General features: G+C 41.3%; 1 protein-coding gene across 2 annotated transcripts; it reads right to left on the minus strand.

Moving 5' to 3' along the window:
- Positions 1-207: 207 nt before the first annotated feature.
- Positions 208-19,756, minus strand: LOC115163513 (gamma-sarcoglycan). 2 transcript variants are annotated; one of them, XM_029715490.1, is made up of 8 exons: positions 19,485-19,756; positions 15,782-15,979; positions 11,680-11,784; positions 10,768-10,855; positions 9,842-9,958; positions 8,682-8,754; positions 8,416-8,539; positions 208-2,737 (listed from the first exon to the last, which is right to left on the minus strand). In XM_029715490.1, exons 2-8 carry the CDS (start codon positions 15,974-15,976, stop codon positions 2,570-2,572), a joined length of 870 nt encoding a protein of 289 aa, XP_029571350.1. In that variant the 5' UTR covers positions 15,977-15,979; positions 19,485-19,756; the 3' UTR covers positions 208-2,569. The 2 variants fall into 2 exon arrangements, with proteins under 2 accessions (XP_029571350.1, XP_029571349.1); XM_029715489.1 differs by having other exon boundaries at positions 15,782-15,976; positions 19,485-19,755.
- Between the last annotated feature and the right edge of the window lie 1,562 nt (positions 19,757-21,318).

Below are 21,318 nucleotides of genomic sequence, written 5' to 3' on the forward strand. Positions count from 1 at the left end.
GAAGAAAAGTAATACGCATTGGACATCACTGTAGAAAAGCTTCCAATCTATTAATTGTCGCAAGACAGAAATAAGATAAATATGGAACTTTTAAAATAAAGACATTCTCCTTTTTCCCCCCCTGGTATTTTATCATGTTAATGGAAAATGTATTTCCAGATACATTTCAAACAATGATATACATTTTATTATGTTAAAGACAGTAGCTTTTTACAAGAATAGCACAAATGTTTTATTCAAACATACAAAACCTGGCACACATGTTCCACAATTTATCAAAACATCCTCAACTTCACAATATTTAAAACTTTCATACCGTGCTGTACAAGCAAACGCACATAAAACATGGGTTAACAGTGAACAGTAATGCATTAGAATCTATGTAAGAGTCAAAGTGGTGACAAGATATCTAACATTTTTGCTAAAATCTAAATGTACAATAAATATTCCCTAAAGTAGTAGAGCACAGATGACAGGGGCCTCATTTATCAAAGGTGTGTGCGCACAAAAAATGCTCAATCTTGCGTATGCCACTTTTTCTGCAAAGGATGGTATTGATCAATTGTGAACATGACAGGAAAGTGCATATCTCCACGCAAATCTCAAACCATGCGTGTGCACAACTGTATTGCAACAAATAGGCTTATTGTTTGTTTGGGGAAAATGGGAGGTGTTTGATGCACAGGAATTATAATGATGGTAGGGAAATAAAAACATTCAAATGTAGGCCTAATGATAAAATAGTTGCATTTGCCATTGGTAAGGAGATTGCATACCAGCGTGTCGTCTGTTTATTTTACTTTTATTATATAGGCCTAAATCATAATCATATTGCAGGATGCCTCCTTTTCTGACATACCTGATTTAAATTATTTCTGCTTCGCAACAAATAGTAGGGTACCATTTATCAATCGCTAATTAAATAGCCAAGCATGCTCGAAAGTAAATAGACCGGTAGCCTTGATAGTATGTGACAGTAGGCTATGGGTAGGCTACAGTATTGCAGTACAATAGTATTAGGAGTGCGACATAGCCTATTTAATTTCAGAGCCTATACCAAGACAGGAGATCGAAACACAATGGTGTATTGATAAACAAAATATAGAACATTTCAGAGAGTGTTGAAAATGCATGCTTGCTGTTCCTGTACAATTCCAGTCATTGCACTAGTTAGCAATGGCTTCAGAAAGTACCTTCAACTTCCTTCAAACTGCAGCAGAGACATACAAATGGTATCCATGAGTGCATCTGACTGGGTAAGTAGAAAAAGTTGCCAAAATGTTGCACTGTCCCTTTAATTTCCCATTATTACAAAGTTATTACTTATAATACTGATTAGTTTGACCGACTATACTCTAAACTCCAATATAAAAACATTTCACACAGTAAATGCATAAATGAAAAAAACAAACACAGTGGCAGCAGGTGAACTGTGAGATGAAATTAAGTACTTGGGAACACAGTAACTTTTAAAATCTCGAGCAACAGGATCAGATGTATCAGATTGCTCAACGTTGCATAATGAATGTGTAACACAAACACAAAGGCATTCAACTGTACCTCTAATTTCTACTAGGTTGTATTTGTACTAACTATATTATACACTTAGTATACAAAACAATAAGAACAACTGCTATTTTCATGACAAACTGACCAGGTGAATCCAGGTGAAAGCTATGACCTCTTATTGATGTCATATCCACTTCAAATCAGTGTAGATGAAGGGGGGGGGGGGGACAGGTTAAAGAAGGATTTTTAAGCTTTGAGACAATTGAGACATGGATTGTGTGCAATTCAGAGGGTCAATAGGCAAGACAACATAATTAAAAGTGCCTTTGAATGGGGTATGGTAGTAGGTGGCAAGCGCACCGGTTTGTTTCAAGAACTGCAACGCTGCTGGGTTTTTCACACAACAGTCTCCCGTGTGTATCAAAAATATTAGGAAGGTGTTCCTAGTGTTTGGTATACTCATCTTATCTACAGACTAGATCATATAATGCTTTTCTGCTCATATGCACAACATATCAATACACTAAGGGCTGGTTTCCCGGCCCCAGATTAAGCCTACACTAAAGATCACTTTCAATGGGAGATTCTCCATTGTGGACAAGGCTTCATCTGGGTTGAGGAAACTGGGCCCACACAAAGTCCTATATTATTGCATCACAAAAAAAAACATATTGCATAGGATGTAATCTGTTAACCAGCTCCTCATTGCCCAGCCATAATACCATAATTATAAAATAAACAATCTCAACTCAGTGTAAACATAAGATGGTATCAACAACTATACTGCAGGAGTAAACCACTTATTGTGGTATAAAGTTGTCATGTCACTGTTTCAGTTACATAGTAAAATAGTCTCAAATTTAACTTCCATCAATAAAATGCACCATGAAAGAATTACTTAGGAGGATATGTCTGCAGTTTAACTGGCAGTTTTGTTCAGATATGAAAAGTTGTGGTTGTTTTTTTTGCCTTTTTGAGGATTCATATGAAAGTGTTTCAGAGTACCCAATATAAAGGCATTTTCATTCACCAGGGTATAATCTGATGCCAAAGACACTCACTAGCACTCTTGGCTTTCACTGCACGTGGAGGTGACCCCAGCCTTGGACAGGAACAGCTTTCCACTGGGACAAACACACACTTCGTAGAGTCCCTGAGCGTTTCCAGACACACCTCCTTGTCCCAGGGGGAGATTAGGCAGACGCACCGTCTCGGCATCCAGAATCACCTACAGAGACAACACACAACAAAGGGCGGGGTCAGACGCACCACTGCTGAAACACATACACACCACTGCTGAAACGCATACACACCACTGCTGAAACGCATACACACCACTGCTGAAACACATACACACCACTGCTGAAACACATACACACCACTGCTGAAACGCATACATATACACGCCACTGCTGAAACGCATACATATACACGCCACTGCTGAAACGCATACATATACACGCCACTGCTGAAACGCATACATATACACGCCACTGCTGAAACACATACATATACACGCCACTGCTGAAACACATACATATACACGCCACTGCTGAAACACATACATATACACGCCACTGCTGAAACACATTCACATACACGCCACTGCTGAAACACATACATGCCACTGCTGAAACACATTCACATAGACGCCACTGCTGAAACACATTCACATACACGCCACTGCTGAAACACATTCACATACGCCACTGCTGAAACGCATACATATACACGCCACTGCTGAAACACATACATATACACGCCACTGCTGAAACACATACATATACACGCCACTGCTGAAACACATACATATACACACCACTGCTGAAACACATACACACCACTGCTGAAACGCATACATATACACGCCACTGCTGAAACGCATACATATACACACCACTGCTGAAACGCATACATATACACACCACTGCTGAAACGCATACATATACACGCCACTGCTGAAACACATTCACATACACGCCACTGCTGAAACACATTCACATACACACCAATGCTGAAACGCATACACATACACGCCACTGCTGAAACACATACATATACACGCCACTGCTGAAACACATACATATACACGCCACTGCTGAAACACATACATATACACGCCACTGCTGAAACGCATACATATACACGCCACTGCTGAAACACATTCACATACACGCCACTGCTGAAACACATACACACCACTGCTGAAACGCATACATATACACGCCACTGCTGAAACACATTCACATACACGCCACTGCTGAAACACATTCACATACACACCACTGCTGAAACGCATACATATACACACCACTGCTGAAACGCATACATATACACGCCACTGCTGAAACACATACACGCCACTGCTGAAACGCATACACATACACACCACTGCTGAAACGCATTCACATACACGCCACTGCTGAAACGCATTCACATACACGCCACTGCTGAAACACATACATATACGCCACTGCTGAAACACATACACGCCACTGCAGAAACACATACACACCACTGCCACTGCTGAAACACATACACACCACTGCCACTGCTGAAACACATACACACCACTGCCACTGCTGAAACACATACACACCACTGCCACTGCTGAAACACATACACACCACTGCCACTGCTGAAACACATACACACCACTGCAGAAACACATACACGCCAATGCTGAAACACATACACACCACTGCCACTGCTGAAACACATACACACCACTGCAGAAACACATACACGCCACTGCTGAACCACACACATACACACCACTGCCACTGCTGAAACACATACACACCACTGCCACTGCAGAAACACATACACACCACTGCTGAAACACATACACACCACTGCTGAAACACATACACACCACTGCAGAAACACATACACGCCACTGCAGAAACACATACACGCCACTGCAGAAACACATACACGCCACTGCTGAAACACAAACTCAGCAAAAAAAGAAACAGACCTTTTTCAGGATCCTGTCTTTCAGAGATAATTCGTAAAAATCCAAATAACTTCACAGATCTTCATTGTAAAGGGTTTAAACACTGTTCCCCATGCTTGTTCAATGAACCATAAACAATTAATGAACATGCACCTGTGGAACAGTCTTTAAGACACTAACAGCTTACAGAGGGTAGGCAATTAAAGTCACAGTTATGAAAACTTAGGACATGTCATGATGTTGGCCTGTGGGGAAGGTTTATGACCCCCCCCCCCATAAATACCTTTCTCCCCTCTCTCTCTCGACTCTACTGAAGGACTCTTGAATAGCCTTTGTTAAACATAGAGAGTCTGGGAACATCAAACGGTGGGGGGAAAGGAACCATATTTCAGTAATCCAACCAGTGGAATATATGCGTTGGTACTTAATGAATATGATGTCAGTTCGGTTGTCATCTGAGACATTATGACTGATGACATAAACTGTATCTGGGAAAGTCTACACATTCTAGTTATCAGATTCACATGGAATTGTTGTGCAATTTAAATGTTTAAATATAAAACTATTTATGAAAAGATGAAATGTAATTTTAGCTTCCAAATGAGAGAATTGGGTTTTCATAAGGTTAGAGCCCTGCTCAATCAGTGGCCCGCCCCTGTGACGAGACATGGGTTATAAACTATGAAACACACCCTTCTCTCCCTCCACTATATAAGCCCTTGACGAAAATGTAACCTTCTGGTCCGAGGACGAAAGGACGACGGTCCATACGTTAAAAAGGACTAACATGTCAACTACAGAACTAAGCCAACCTCAGCGTGAGCTTTGGTTGTGAATGGTATGAACTTTGAACTCTTATTCACTAAAGAAGTGAGACATCCTAGCCGTTGAGTTAGCAACAGCAGCTGTAAACGTGGGTTAGGAAAGGACGGACGACGAATCCAGTCTAACACACAACGAAGATACTACAACGTATCCAATTTACCACCAGAGACATTCTTCCGAGGACAGCAAGATCTCTGTTGGGCAACACGACCAGCATCTATGACCAACCTACCAAAGCGCAGCTCAGAGTAATATTTATTGCATTTCCCTTTTCCAAATGGGCGGTAATTTTAGAATGCATAAGATACTGTATTTACGATAGCAGAGCTTCTCCCTTTGTTCCTCAGTCTTCCCGCTCTTTCACTCAAACCCAACCCCCTTTCCTTTGTGTAACCAGACATCATGTCGTCTCCGTCCACCAGGGACGTTTTCTGTATGACGTAATTTGCATTCTGTGTATATGTAATTCTGTGTGATTGGTTAGGTATTTAGTAAATAAATAATTGAACCCAATTTTGTATTGCTGATTCAACTTGTTAGCCAGGGTTCGTGAAGATAACCAAGAATTTACAACTTTCAGATGAGACTGAAATAAGGTGACGATTAATATTGACTGCTATTGATGTAAAATATTACTAGGTCTTTAAGAGTTTATTCGGAAGATAACAGCTCTATAAACACTCTTTCGTGGTGCCCCGACTTTCTAGTTAATTACATTTACATGATTAGCTCAATCAGGTAATATTAATTACAGAGAAAGGATTTTATAGAATAACATGTCATATCACTTAATCCGGCATAGCCAAAGACACGACAGACACTTAAGAGGCCTTTCGATTGACTCTGAAAAACACCAAAAGAAATATGCCCAGGGTTCCTGCTCATCTGCGTGAACGTGCCTTAGGCATGCTGCAAGAAGGCATGAGGACTGCAGATGTGGCCAGGGCAATAAAATTGCAATGTCCGTACTGTGAGATGCCTAAGACAGCGCTACAGGGAGACAGGACGGACAGCTGATCATCTTGGCAGTCGCACACCACCTGCACAGGATAGGTACATCCAAAATAATCACACTTGCGGTACAGGTACAGGATGGCAACACCTGCCCAAGTTACACCAGGAACGCACAATCCCTCCATCAGTGCTCAGACTGTCTGCAATAGGCTGAGAGAGGCTGGACTGAGGGCTTGTAGGCCTGTTGTAAGGCAGATCCTCACCAGACATCACCGGCAACAACGTCACCGGCAACAACGGCACAAACCCACCGTCGCTGGACCAGACAGGACTGGCAAAAAGTGCTCTTCACTGACGAGTTTGCGGTTTTGTCTCACCAATGTACCTAACCATAAACATCAATGCCTTTCTTTAAAATCAATACACAAGTATATATTTCTAAACCTGCATATTTAGTTAATATTGCCTGCTAACATGAATTTCTTATAACTAGGGAAATTGTGTCACTTCTCGTGCGTTCCGCGCAAGCAGTCAGGGTATATGCAGCAGTTTGGGCCGCCTGGCTCATTGCGAACTGTGTGAAGTCCATTTATTCCTAACAAAGGCCGTAATTAATTATGGCATAACATTGAAGGTTGTACAATGTAACAGCAATATTTAGACTTAGGGATGCCATCCAGTAGATAAAATACGGAATGGTTCCATATTTCACTGAAAGAATAAACGTTTTGTTTTCGAAATGATAGTTTCCCGATTCGACCATTTTAATGACCAAAAGCTCGTATTTCTGTGTTACTATGTTATAATTAAGTCTATGATTTGATAGAGCAGTCTGACTGAGCGATGGTAGGCACCAGCAGGCTCATAAGCATTCATTCAAACAGCACTTTCGTGCGTTTGCCAGCAGCTCTTCGCAATGCTTCAAGCATTGTGCTGTTTATGACTTCAAGCCTATCAACTCCCGAGATTAGGCTGGTGTAACCGATGTGAAATGGCTAGCTAATTAGCGGGGTGCGCGCTAATAGCGTTTCAAACGTCACTCGCTCTGAGACTTGGAGTAGTTGTTCCCCTTGCTCTGCATGGGTAACGCTGCTTCGAGGGTGGCTGTTGTCGATGTGTTCCTGGTTCGAGCCCAGGTAGGAGCGAGGAGAGGGACGGAAGCTATACTGTTACACTGGCAATACTAAAGTGCCTATAAGAACATCCAATAGTCAAAAGTATATGAAATACAAATCGTATAGACAGAAATAGTCATATAATTCCCATAATAACTACAATATAAAACTTCTTACCTGGGAATATTGAAGACTCATGTTAAAAGGAACCAACAGCTTTCATATGTTCTCATGTTCTGAGCAAGGAACTTTAAATGTTAGCTTTTTTACATGGCACATATTGCACTTTTACTTTCTTCTCCAACACTTTGTTTTTGCATTATTTAAACCAAATTGAACATGTTTCATTATTTATTTGAGTCTAAATTGATTTTATTGATGTATTATATTAAGTTAAAATAAGTGTTCATTCAGTATTGTTGTAATTATCATTATTACAAATAAATCAATGTAAAAAAAAAAATGCGGCCAATTAATCGGTATCGGCAAATTTTTTTGGTCCTCCAATAATCGGTATCGGCGCTGAAAAATCATAATCGGTCTACCTCTAGCCGCGACGCTCCCCATCCAACCTGACAGAGCTTGAGAAGATCTGCAGAGAAGAATTGGAGATACTCCCCAAATACAGGTGTGCCAAACATGTAGCATCATACCCAAGAACACTCGAGGCTGTAATCGCTGCCTAAGATGCTTCAACAAAGTAATGAGTAAAGGGTCTGAATACGTATGTAAATGTAATATTTCCGTTTTTTTATTTTATTTAAAAAAACAGTTTTTGCTTTGTCATTATGGGGTATTGTGTGTAGATTGATGAGGGAAAAAGTATTTTATCCATTTTAGAAAAAGGCTGTAATGTAACAAAATGTGGAAAAAGTCAAGGGGTCTTAATACTTTCCGAATGCACTGCACATTTACATGCCTCCAGGGGACAGCATCGCTGCTATTTATAGATATCAAGGCCAGTAAGTAAATGTACATGTCTCTGTCACATGTAGTGTAAAATATAAGTACAGTACTGTCAGTCAATAGCAAGTAAATCACACATTGCCTCACCAGTCCTTCACTGGAGTGCAATAGAAAATCCATGTTAGATGCAGCCTCGATGTTCCCGGCCAGTGCTTTGACAAAGACTCCCTTTGGTGCATCCATGCTGAGAGAGCGGGTTGGAGACTCCAGCCTGGAACACACAGGAGAACATCAGTTTGATCAATTCCACATATGACTGTGATAAAACCATCAATAAAGTGCTTGGAATTAAGAGTTCATATTTCATATTGGCCTATTCCAAGATGTCAATGGTTATGGGATCCAGCATCTACCTCAAGTCTTTGAAGGGCTCAGCTTTGAGCAGGGGCGTCTCTACAGAGTGTTCAAACAGGGCACCTTCTAGACCTAAATAAAAACAAACACACAAGGTGCTCCTTATTAAGTTGATAGTCAATTACAATGAAACATCATTGGTGTTACCATAAAGATACAGGTTACATATAGTATTCTATTTCATTCTGCTATGTACTGTGAGTGGGTCTACAGGTCCTGGCAGTCAATTGTTTCCCTAGGTGCTTGTCAACTGGTGTTAGTGAGAGGATGACATTTGCACTGCCTCAGAGTCACCTCCAATCACCAGACCTGAAGGAGATAGAGAATGTTTGCAGTGCTTTAATCACTGTGGTTGACAGCTCCCTTGGCTAGCTAATTACATCTTTATTACCACCAGCCTTTGCCAATCGTATGTTACCATAGCATGCAAAGTTGCTCACCTGACATCACACTATAGAGTCTCACTAGGTCTGACAGTGATATTGTAACAGTATACACATCTTTAGCTTTGTTCTGTTTGTGCATGGTTTTCTGGCCAAGGTTGTGTTAACTTTTGCTCAGTGTCTAGCTAAAGTGAAATGACCGTCACCGTCCAGCGGTACATCAGGCTCCAGATGTCCGAGACATAATGAAGCTATCAAAGGAAACTCTCTTCAGCTAATTACCCCACACAGCACGAGGGCACTGACCTCCCATCAATACTAAAACTAGACACAACAAAGAGATTTAGGCAAAATAGACAACTTGAGCATACAGTCTATAATCAATTGGGTGGACTCTGATATGTTTGATCTCAGTTCTTAGTTACTGTAGCTTCAATTTACGTTATATTATAAATATACTTTAATTATAAGCCAACAAATTAAAAAGCAGTGTTTCTGTCACCTTTCCTGTCATTTTTAGATGAATGAGCTTGACTTTCAATACCTTTTCAAGGACAACTTCGCAGAAAAAGTAAAACTGCTCCTGTCCAGTAACTACCATGTCAAATGAAAATGTATTACTTTGATATGTAAGAAAACACTCAATGATTCAGTACATTGCTCTCATAAATTACAATAAAATGAATGAAAATCCTGTTTGTAGTTCATATCTGTAATGCTGTATACACATGTATGGGCTAACTGGTGTGACACTGACACTGCAGACATGATTGTACCTGTGACACGGAGCTTGTCTGTCCCAACAACCACCTCTTTGTCATCTGCAGAAAACAGCGTCTTGGTGTTGGAGCTGATGACAAAGTTCTGTGCATTTCCCTGGGCCACATCTGGACCTAAAATGACATCAGGGAGAATTATTAGAGACCAGAACCAGTCAAAGCTGTGGGACTGGGAAACATAGGCTTAGCATAATTGAGATATCATATGCTGTATCACTAAAACATGTACATTTTGCACGCAACTTTAAAATTTGGATGAATTTGTTCACTTTGTCACCTCTCTCTCATAAGAAATAAAGCCAGGGTGCCGGTAGACCTACTGTCCAACTGTCTCCGGGCAGAAATAGGCCAGTGAGACATTTAATACACTTCAATACCATTTTCTATAGAAGAACAGAACAAGATGTTCTTTCCAAACGACTTACAGTATGTCTGAGGGGGAATAGACCAAATAACTGGTCTTTAAAACCCTTAAACTTCCTTCACAGAGGGTGACATAGATAGGTCAATGCCTTTTATGGCATAATGACCAAGAATACATAACAGCCTCGTGAAACACTGTAATTTGTTTAGTCGTTTGTTACCCCTCTAATTATGGCACACTCCTCTACGAACCCCACTGGCCAGCCATTAAAGGTGCGCAAATAATAGTCTCTGTAGGCCTGAGGCCCTTGGTGTAACAGATAGGCCATTCTGGTACTGATGATAGAAAGCTGGGCATGGGATTTTAATGGCAATCTGATGGAATATGAAAGGGGAGCTGCGTTTTGTCATTGCTAATGTTGTATTACATACAGTACAGCTGCAGGACAAGTCCATGAATGACATTGCTGAAGTGTCCATATATCAGTTGAATAGTGCAATTTATAAACATTGCTAGCATGCTGTATGTGTGTGTGTGTGTGTGTTTTCTGTCCACTTACCTACAGAGAGACTTCCTGTGACATCATTATTTTCATTGCGGGCATTGAGGGTGACGTTTTCAGACGAGTTCACCAAGAGAGAGGAGTCCTGGAAAAAATAACTCTTTGGTCATCAATGAGCATCCTGTGCACGTCAGATATCACTGGACATAACTTTAATTGAACATGGGGCACAACACAAAATGATGCATTGCCAATGAATGCTACAAAATGCATCGTTATGCTCCTAGGTTCAAGTATCTGTTCCTCATTCATACCTTTCAGAAAAAACTATTTAGTTACAATAGGCTAAAGAGATGTAGCCTATTTGGGCAAGTCGTGAAAAGCAGGTTGTGTATAATGAACACTGAATCAAATTCAAAACTGTCGACTTCAGTGATGAAATTGTCAGTCCATAAATGGTGAATACATTGCTTTTTTAATTTAGCCCAAAGACAGAGTGGGGGAAAACACAGCACAATGAGGAAAAACCATAAACATGTAGACAACTACTGCAAAGTGTTACCATCTGCTGCTCGATTGCACACCATTGACGGTTTTCCACCACAAATATCCAGGAGGTAAATAAGGAACTTGCTGCACTGTACATCCACAGGGACTGCCAAAGTTTATTGAGTAAGACACATTTCCCAACTATGCAAGAGAATGATGTCAAAATACAGATCATCTGACTATACCTCAGGAAAGTTGTTTTGGTGTAATTGCCCAGCGTTTTTAACAGGAAGCGCTTCTAGATTCAACAAACAATCAACTTTGATTTCTATGGTTTCCTGACAATGAGTCAGAGCTTGGGAAACCAGACCACTTTAATCAACACAACCCTATTGGACTGGGTATGAGTGTTTGAGGAGAAGGAGGAGCAGGAGGAGGAAGGAAGAGGAGAAGGAGGAGTGTAGGAGCCTGTTCGCTTACCTCTCTGGAGTGGATCTCTTGGGCGTAGAGAGGAAAGAGGAACTCTGACTCGCCGTCCTCAAGCCTCACTCCGTCCGATGTTACTTTTAGGTGTCCCATCCCTTCCTGCAATGACAAGCAGAAAGAATTAACTCAGCAAGGCATCAGAGAAAAGGCAGTGCACAGGGTATACTACAAGAAATTCACTCTGTAACCATGACTATACTGTGTCCCCAAGGATTTTTGGAACACCATGTGTTGTTTCTAACTCTGGATGGTGAGTGAATCTATTTTAGGCGATGGTCTCTGCTGGGTATAGTGTTGGGAGTTAAACACACTGCAGTGAATATATGATTCATAGCACCCCAGGCAATAGTGACTTCGATAATGATCCAGTGTGAAAGAAAAGCAGAATCTCTGATTTCAATTCCACCTAATAACTACTTCTCTCAGGCTATATTCCAAAAGGACGGAGGAATCATGAAAAGTGTATAAAACTAAGCTTACTGTGCTAGAGGGCAAATGTTGGTTTTATTCATCCCACCAGGCAGCCATTGGATGGCAAGGATAAGAGACATATACCCTCCAAGACTGAGGGTAACTCAAACTAAAGCAGCAGAGATCTATGTGTTTGCTCAGCCAATGCAGTCACTACATTCCCAGGATGTGTTGTGTTGTGATGTTTCAGCTACTCCTAAGCCCTGGGTCTGCATTGTGACCTGATTTCCTGGTCTCTTCCTTTATGTAAATGATTCACACCTAAATAGTATGTATTTATTGTAAGACACATATTGATGTAATCAGTTAATGGTTCCACCTGTCAAGGATTTTAGAGGGTGGAATAATGATGATTTAAATGGTTTCTCATGTCCAGATCTGTCAACACTTGTAAGATATCCAGACACAATGCATTTTCTGACTACTTCCGGAGGGTGGCAGGATGATCTGATCACAATGTCTTTTGATTGTCTACACCGGTCTAAAAATGTGGGCACAATAAGAATGTGGACAAAATCAGGACAAAGGACGTAAGTTAGAAGCAGGTATAAATGGGGCTTCTATCACTTTTAAACATTACTTAAAATTGTAAATCAATGCAAAATGAATCAAAACAGTTTTGGCCTAATACATTATCACATCATATTGGCTATATGCTTGGCCTGCCAAAATTGTTAATCTCAGACCATATTATATTTCAAAACTCGAGCTTTGATAACAAAATCGATTAGTTGTGAGGAACAGCTGAGCATAAATTGAAATAAGTTGCTTTTAGTCCCTGCACTAGTAACTGCACAAGTTGCTGATGGTACCTGCACTGGATGGTCAGTCTCAGCGGAGGGAAGGAGAGAGCAACAGAGGATCCGCCTCTCACGGTCCCTGCTCTCCTCTTTCCTCCAGTGAGTGACCAGAGAGGGTACACCTGCTCCCATTGATGGCGAAACTCGAGTCGCACCGCATTATTTCTGCCTCATGGACAAATTCATGTTGTTCCTATGACCGGAGAATGTGAAATACTCCTCGATATTAATATAGACAGGAGGAGCTGCTAGTAATAAAAACGCTGGCCTATCGATACACTTGGCTACTAAGAGCCAATTTATGTTTGATCAGAAATGAGGTCGGGTGCCGTATGGATGGTGTGACGCAATTGCAGAGCCTCGAGAGGAATGCGGAGGCCAAATTGAGCTCTTTACCGAATCGTCGTGCGCCTTCGAAATGTTTTAACAACGCAGAGGGCTCAGTCAAATATACTTATAACTAAATCAAGATTGAAACAACAGGCTGTTGTCTAACGGAAACAAATGAGTCATAGTGGGCAGAACAAGCAAGGAGGGGGCAGAGCCAAGCACGAGCTAGAGATACTATTGGTGAGTTTTAGCATGCACGCGCATATTTCCGTTAGGGAACGCCTCTGTGAAGTGCGCGTGTGCACTCCTTCCAAACAACGCAATTTTTTAAAACGTTGGCAAAGGAGAAATTCTTCAAAACGTAGTTCACTCTGTTCGTAACAGATTCTAGTTTTGGGAACAGCAAACTGTATTGAGATCAAATGTTTCATCAATGAGCAAATGTGTAGAATGTCGGCCAAAATCCATCTCGTTCCATCTTCTCCCACTACCGGCCCCTGGGCTTCATATGTGAGTGGAAACGCCAAACGGATGCGTTACATTATACATCTGGTGAAATATATGCCTCATTGTTCTATATGTGGCTCAGAAGCTCCTCATTGATATGATTGGTTGACGGTAGTTGGGGGCGGGAGGTCCTGTTAAACACAAACTCCCTTCCTTGACAACAGCGCAAAACGCATGTTGGGTCTGACTTCTGCAGAGGCCGCATTACCGTAAATGAATGCGTCAGATTAAAAAGCACCGCAAACTCAGTCATTGCAGCTGCAGTGCGAGATGGAAGTAAGGAGAAGAATCTCACTTATAAAAACAGTAGCTCTGTGCTGTATTCTTTGACAGTTTCTCCCTGGTAATGGTTTTAAAAGTTATGAAATCTCAAGTAACTGAACTCTATACTACTCTGTAAATTGGTCATCTCTGTATAGCCGTCGCAAGATCCACTTGTTGATGCTTATATATAAAACCCTCTTAGGCCTCGTTCCCCCTATCTGTGATACATACTGCAGCCCTCATCCTCCACACACACAACACCCGTTCTGCCAGTCACATTCTGTTAAAGGTCACCAAAGCACAGACATCCCTGGGTCGCTCGTCTTTTAAGTTCGCTGCAGCTAGCGACTGGAACGAGCTGCAAAAAACAGTCAAACTGGACCGATTTATCCCCATCTCTTCATTCAAAGACTCAATCATGGACACTTACTGGCATTTGTGGCTGCTTCGCGTGGTATTGTTGTCTCTACCTTCTTGCCCTTTGTGCTGTTGTCTGTGCCCAATAATATTTGTACCATGTTTGTGCTGCTACCATGCTGTGTTTCATGTGTTGCTGCCATGCTATGCTGTTCTCTTAGGTCTCTCTTTATGTAGTGTTGTCTCTCTTGTCGTGATGTGTGTTTTGTCCTATTTTATATTTATGTTTTAACCCCAGCCCTGTCTTAGCAGGAGGCCGTCATTGTAAATAAGAACTTGTTCTTAACTGACTTGCCTAGTTAAATAAAAATAATAATATCAAACTTTGCTGTGGGGTCGTGGAACCTATAGGCACGGTGATTCAAACTATCTGATTGGCTATCATTGTCAGCCTGATAGGCGGAGTTTGTCACTACAGACAAATGAAAAGGTTAAAAATGGGAACACGTTGCGGACCCAGCGCGCAGAGCTTCTAAATCAAATGCACCTTCCGCAAAAAACGGAAGGTGATCTGACTAGGAATGCCTAGAAGATCGACCAGTCGATCGCTATGGACTGGTTGGTGACCACTGTTCTAGAGCATCTTCATAAATCCACATTTGCATCTGGAGGGATGTTTCTTTGTCTCATAAACAAACATTTATCATTTTTCATTGATTCAAGAAAAATATTATATGGCGTTTTGGTCCATACAACCACCTCAAAATATAGCTTCCTGCCATCCAGGACCTCAATACCAATACTCCAGCCACCCTAGTCAAAGACTGCTCTCACAGCAAGCGGTAAGGGAGCGCCAAGTCTAGGTCCAAGAAGCTTCTAAACAGCTTCTACCCCCAAGCCATAAGACTCCTGAACAGCTAATCAAATGGCTACCCAGACCCCCCCCCCCACAAGTTTTATTTTCTTAAAACTGCATTGTTGGTTAAGGGCTTGTAAGCAAGCATTTCCCAGTAAAATCTACACCTGTTGTATTCAGAGCTTGTGACAAATTTGATTTGATTTTAAATCTGTCTGTAGTCTACTGTAAAGGTCAGGTAACGTGTTATTAATGAACTAGAGCCATGTCAGTAACCGATGTGAAATGGCTAGTTAGTTAGCGGTGGTGCGCGCAAATAGCGTTTCAATCGGTGGTTCACTCGCTCTGCGACCTTAAGTAGTTGTTCCCCTTGCGCTGCAAGGGCCGCGGCTTTTGTGGCGCGATGGGTAACGATGCTTCGTGGGTGTCAGTTGTTGATGTGCGCAGAGGGTCCCTGGTTCAAGCCTAGGTTGAGTAGAATGACGGACGCTGTACCGTTACACCAACATACCGTGTTAAACCACATGACCCGGAGGATCCATATGGTAAGGGCAAAGTTCACAGTGAGGATGATAATGAGCAGCAGGACAAACAGGTAGAGGCAGCGCTTCCTCCAACCGTAGATCCCGATCTTATAGATTGAGTCAGGGACCGGGGCAGGGACACTGCTGTCCTGGGTGGTGTTGACATACTGCTCCCTCACCATCTGCTGGGCAAAACACATGGACATGAAAAGAGGCAGTTTAGATCAATGGACATGTCTGACTGACTATACATTACCCTGAAGTGGCAGTTATTTATAATCATCATCATGCATCACCAGTGAACTTGCTTAGATAAATAAAGGTTGACGAAAATAAATCTATTGGAAATTGCCTCATATTATTAGCAACCATGTACAGTACAATGCCTGTTCTTATGACTCCAAACACCTCTGTCACTAATGATCAGCTGGATATCTGGCCAGAACACATGGAAAACTTGAATATATTTCTGACATCTCAAAGATGTCAGAAAGAGAGAGAACTCCTCATTCCATTGGCTTTAGTTTTATGTCCAGACCATATACTGTAGAACTGAACAGAGCGTGATTCTTGGGTTCTATCGGAATGCACACTCATATAAATCAACAGTACCAGAGATATAAATGGCAAAGGCTTTGCTGCTGCTTCATATTTATGTCATATAAGAGCAAAATGATCTCAATTATTGACCAGTTAGAGCTAACTTTTTTTTCTTCAAGCATTCTACTCTTCTGTAAAGGGTGGATCGATGATATGACACAGGGACATGAAAACCTCAGTAATATTTCAAAAGGATGCGCTGAGAATATAGTCTGAGGGCTGAGCACAAAGCCATAGCTTTTTTGCCCTACAGGAATGGAGCCAGGGCTGGTGTCACATTTAATTGATTAATCAATGTTTATACTTTCATTCAAGTCAATGCCTGAAGAAAATTAATTGAGTTGTAGGCAGTAGCTAAAAAATTGCCTTTCACGAACAATGACAATGAAACAAGCCCTTTCACCAAATAATCTCCACACTGAATCCTAGAATCATGTTTAACACTGAGTGAATAAAGAATATACAGACACCATGATTAAATGTGACTGATAAAGGTGATACAAATGAATTAATCTGTTCAATTCATTTCATCTCTGTCAGCACCAGTGGAGGCTGGTGAAGGGAGGACAGCTCATAGTAATGGCTGGAATGGAATAGATGGAATGGAATGAAACGTTTCATTCCATCTACTCCATTCCAGCCATTACTATGAGCCATACTCCCCTAACCAGCCTACACTGGTCGACACCAATACTGCAAAATATACAACATAGTTTCTGTATCATCCCAGTTTCCCCAAGATCTGCTGTTTACTTCATACTGACATTAGCTTGTTGACAAAAACGAAACAAATGGTAAACTGACTGGTTGATTTGTTTCATGCCAGTGTGGAATGGAGACATAGCAGCTTGGGTGATTTACATATGGACAGATGCTCCGCCTCATTGGAGGAGTAAACATGGTCTCCATCATGTTTAAGGAGCAACTTTTCATTGTGATCTATAATTCTTTCCTGACATGAACAGATGCTTTGCTAGTACAGCACCTCAGTGTAATTTGGCTGGCTCCCAACCAATAATAATAAGGTTAGGCCTACCTGGAGAGGCTGGGGAAGTTAACTGGCAATGTGTGGCACTATTATAGCTCTTTGTTTTTATTATAACTCTTCATTTTTGTTTGTTAAGACAACATTTTTTACTGAATACATTTACATTTTAGTCATTTAGCAGATGCTCTTATCCAGAGCGACTTGCAGTAGTGAATGCATACATTTCATTTCATGCATTTTGTTTTTGTACTGGCCACCCGTGGGAATCGAACCCACAACCCTGGCGTTGCACACACCATGCTCTACCAACTGAGCCACAGGTATGACCACCATACCACCATGTTGCTCCCTCAGCGGTATATCTTAGTGACTATATCATAGGTAGATGGATTAATAGTATACATGCTCCCTACTTGGGTCCGTCCCCTAGGAAGAGATGTTTCAGAGAAGATGATAAACGCCTAGTCATTACGTATACAAACAGCTTGTTTCCTGCTGTTACCATAAAAATGCAAACTTGCAAAGGCAGCAAGCGTGTTGGCATAAAGGAGAGAGTATCTCTCACCACCAGGTCCCACCTCTCCTCAGGACCTGTCACACTGTATCCACAGACCAGCAGTGATAAATAACCCTTATTCACACAAATGATGTAGCAAAAAAACTAACCCAAGGAAATGTGGAGGTAATCTTTGTTGTGTGGTATGCTTCTTTTTTTTTATATACCAATGCTCATTTGTATTATTAATTGGACTGAGTCATCAGAATAAATCCTAATGACAAATTGGATTGCAACAGTTCCCAAAATTGGTTTCCTCTTGACCCATCTTATAGTGAATACAAATTACAACTAACTGAAAAGAACCATCCACACAGGGCTTATACCCTTTCTTTATAAAACGGTACCATAGAATATAAATTAGAGACGCCCATACAGTGTGTTAGCAGTATGAATTTAAGAAAGTGCATACATGTGTTAAAAGAATTACACTGTAATAATACTCTGTGGAGTGCCAAAATTAATAATAAAGGTTGAATAACTGAAATGTTAATTGAGGTGTTAATGAATCTTCTTTCCCTAATCAATTTAAAGAGAAGTATTAGGAGGAGAGCTACTGCTTAAACAACAACATGGGAGCAGCCTGGTGGCAGAACTTCTTAAGGTTTTCAGGCTCCAGTTTCAGCGTGCCAGCCCAGCCACAGACCAGTCCTACCATAGCAACCCAAATAAACATTCCTTAAACAACCTCACCACTGGACTGCAATGGAAAGAATCCTCCTCAGCTAATGTGCTTTAGGAAACAAAATGCTAGTCATGTCACTTTCACAGAACACAAGCCTAGTAGTTGAACACAATTCTTTATGAGGCCTGATCACATGAAAAGGGTTTTAAAACGAATCTAAAAAGCCCAATAAGACTTCACTGTCCTCCTATTATGAAGAGTATTGAGTTCACCTTATAGACTTTTAACATTGCTTTTTATCTTGGGGCCCTTGTCCATTAACCTCAAACCAGTGATGCTACGATTACTGCCATGTTCTGTCACCTCACTCAGATGTGAGCTGTCAGAAAGGCCATCGAAGGCCAAGCACTTTCACTTCTCTGCTAAGTGTTTTGTCTCTGTCTAAGCTGCTGTGTCCATGTCTCACATCTGCTGTAATGCTTCCACTTCTAAAAATAGGGCATAGCATTGGGTTCTAAATTTAAAAAGAGCCACAGGACATAACATGAGCAAAACTAATCAACAGAATGATATGATACAGTAACAAGGGAAATTAACTTATATTTGTAACTGAAGTACACTGACAACTTTTTTCTGTCTTCCAATATTCTTGACCATGTATGGTAAAATTATTACCAGCACATGAAACAATAGTTCTGGGACAATAAATCCACGAGTTTCTTTCTATATAAATCACATCTAAAGTAAAAAAGTGAAAACAAACACGTGAAGGACACCAATGTCACCACCAGACAATCACAAGACAGGTCAAAGTTTAGACTGTGAAGACTTGAGCTGAAACACTAGAGTATTCAAAAGCTGCAGATATTCACAGAGCACTGACTAGTACAGTAGCAATGACAATGAGAGCATGTTGCCTACCTTTGTGTGCTGAGACAACGAGCTTCCTCTCCGGTAGCAAACAGAGCTCTTCTGAAGCAGCAGTAAAAGGGGTAGCAGCGGTGGATCCCTTGCCTCGGATGTCTGTCAGGCGTTCAACAGCTGCGTGCCATAAATCTAGCCATGGAACTGCCCCAACTAATCACCATGAGACGGCGCTCCCACTTCCTGCATATCAAATGTGCCTCTCTCTCTACCTTGGGCTTCCCTTCTTATTTTGATTACCCTCTCAAATCATGTCTCTGCGAGCAGCCAACGCTCATTGATACAGCAGGATATCTGTGACTCTGGGAAATACTTTCAAAAGTGTCGAGGTGGGAAATCAGTTATCTGGAATCTGATGTGCCCTTAGCTTCCATGAATACCAGTGTGTCACTTGCAAAGCATGAGCTTGAGTCTAATTTAAGAAACTTCAGTTATAGCTTTCACTTGGGAGTTTGGCAGTGGTCTTCTTGACAGCTTCAGTATGACAGGTAGACCTGGTCGATCTTGTGGAGGGCTGTCAGTAACAGAAGAGACAGGCAGGCTACAACTACAGCATGTATTAAACACTTAGGCTAAAGTATTTTGTTCTACTCTATTTACATTATGTTCCACAGGAGATTGGTGGCACCTTAATTGGGGAGGACGGGCTTGTGGTAATGGATGGAGCTAAATAAGTGGAATGGTATCAAATACATCAAACACATGATTTACGTGTTTGATGACATTCCATTGGCTCCATTCCAACCATTATTATGAGCCGTCCTCCCCTCAGCAGCCACTGTATACATTCGTATTGCTATCTTTTATTTCTTATTGTTGCATTGTCGAGAAGGAACCTGCAAGTAAGCGTTTCTTTGGATGATATATACAATGCGTATCCCATACATATGACTAATACAACTTGTATTAATAGATAGGGGCATTCCTGTAGCAGAGGTTGAAATGGAAGCAGTGTGGGGAGTTTATGCATAGAGCTTTGTATCATTTCACTCAACCTTGATTCATACTACTGTCATATATGAAGACATGGCAAATTGCTACCAGCAGAGATGGAACAGTAACAAAATACAAACAGCTTAGTGCATATGCTAATCTGTTTCTAGGTCAAATATTTACTTTAAATGCATTTCTTGGTCATTTGACAAAAAGTTAGTTTTATTTGCCCAGCCAGAGAGCAGACGGAGAAAATGTTTACCACTACAACACAAAGTGCCATCTGATGGTTTATAGTTTGCAAAATGAACAGAGAATAAAACTCAATGTAGAGTTTGTTAAGACAAACAATTACACGTCAATATTAATGTGACATTTAACCGCTGTAGCATAGTTTTCCATAAATCAATAATGGGAGAAAAATTAAGGAAACAAAAGTTGTTTTGCTCTCATAGGCATGACGCCAGAGGACCTGATGGTGGCAGATGAGGTTGAGCATCTGTCAGTGTCCCGTGGACAGTTTTTTCCCCCCCCATCACCGCTCAAGGTAGTGCTGTGCAATGACGAGGAGCAGCATCCATCAGTAAGCTACCCTGTGTCTCACCCACCCCCGGCTCAAGCCCCTAAACTGAAGCAGAGAAGTTCATTTATTTCATGCCATTTGTCAATAAATAACACACCCTTCAGTTGCCTGTAGCAGCTCTTTACATACATCCACTGCTGACTCCCACATGGATGAAAGTAGAAACACATTGGTCTCTCGTTATCCGGGACCTTTGGGACCCCCCCCAACATTGAAGTTTAAGTTAAACGGTTACAGTAGGGGTTATGGTTAAGTTCCAAGGATCCCAAAACCCTACCAGAAATGCATTGGAAACAATCCACCTTATTTGGAATA

This window comes from Salmo trutta, chromosome 26 (genome assembly GCF_901001165.1).
Source record: "Salmo trutta chromosome 26, fSalTru1.1, whole genome shotgun sequence".
NCBI lineage: Eukaryota > Metazoa > Chordata > Actinopteri > Salmoniformes > Salmonidae > Salmo > Salmo trutta.

Coding starts and splice junctions, on each gene's coding strand:
- LOC115163513 (XM_029715490.1), bottom strand. CDS start 15,976: ATGGTGAGGGAGCAGTATGTCAACACCACCCAGGACAGCAGTGTCCCT. Junction 11,785..15,781: donor GGGTCATGTGGTTTAACACG/GTATGTTGGTGT, acceptor TTGTCATTGCAG/GAAGGGATGGGACACCTAAA. Junction 8,540..8,681: donor GAGCCCTTCAAAGACTTGAG/GTAGATGCTGGA, acceptor TGTGTGTTCCAG/GCTGGAGTCTCCAACCCGCT.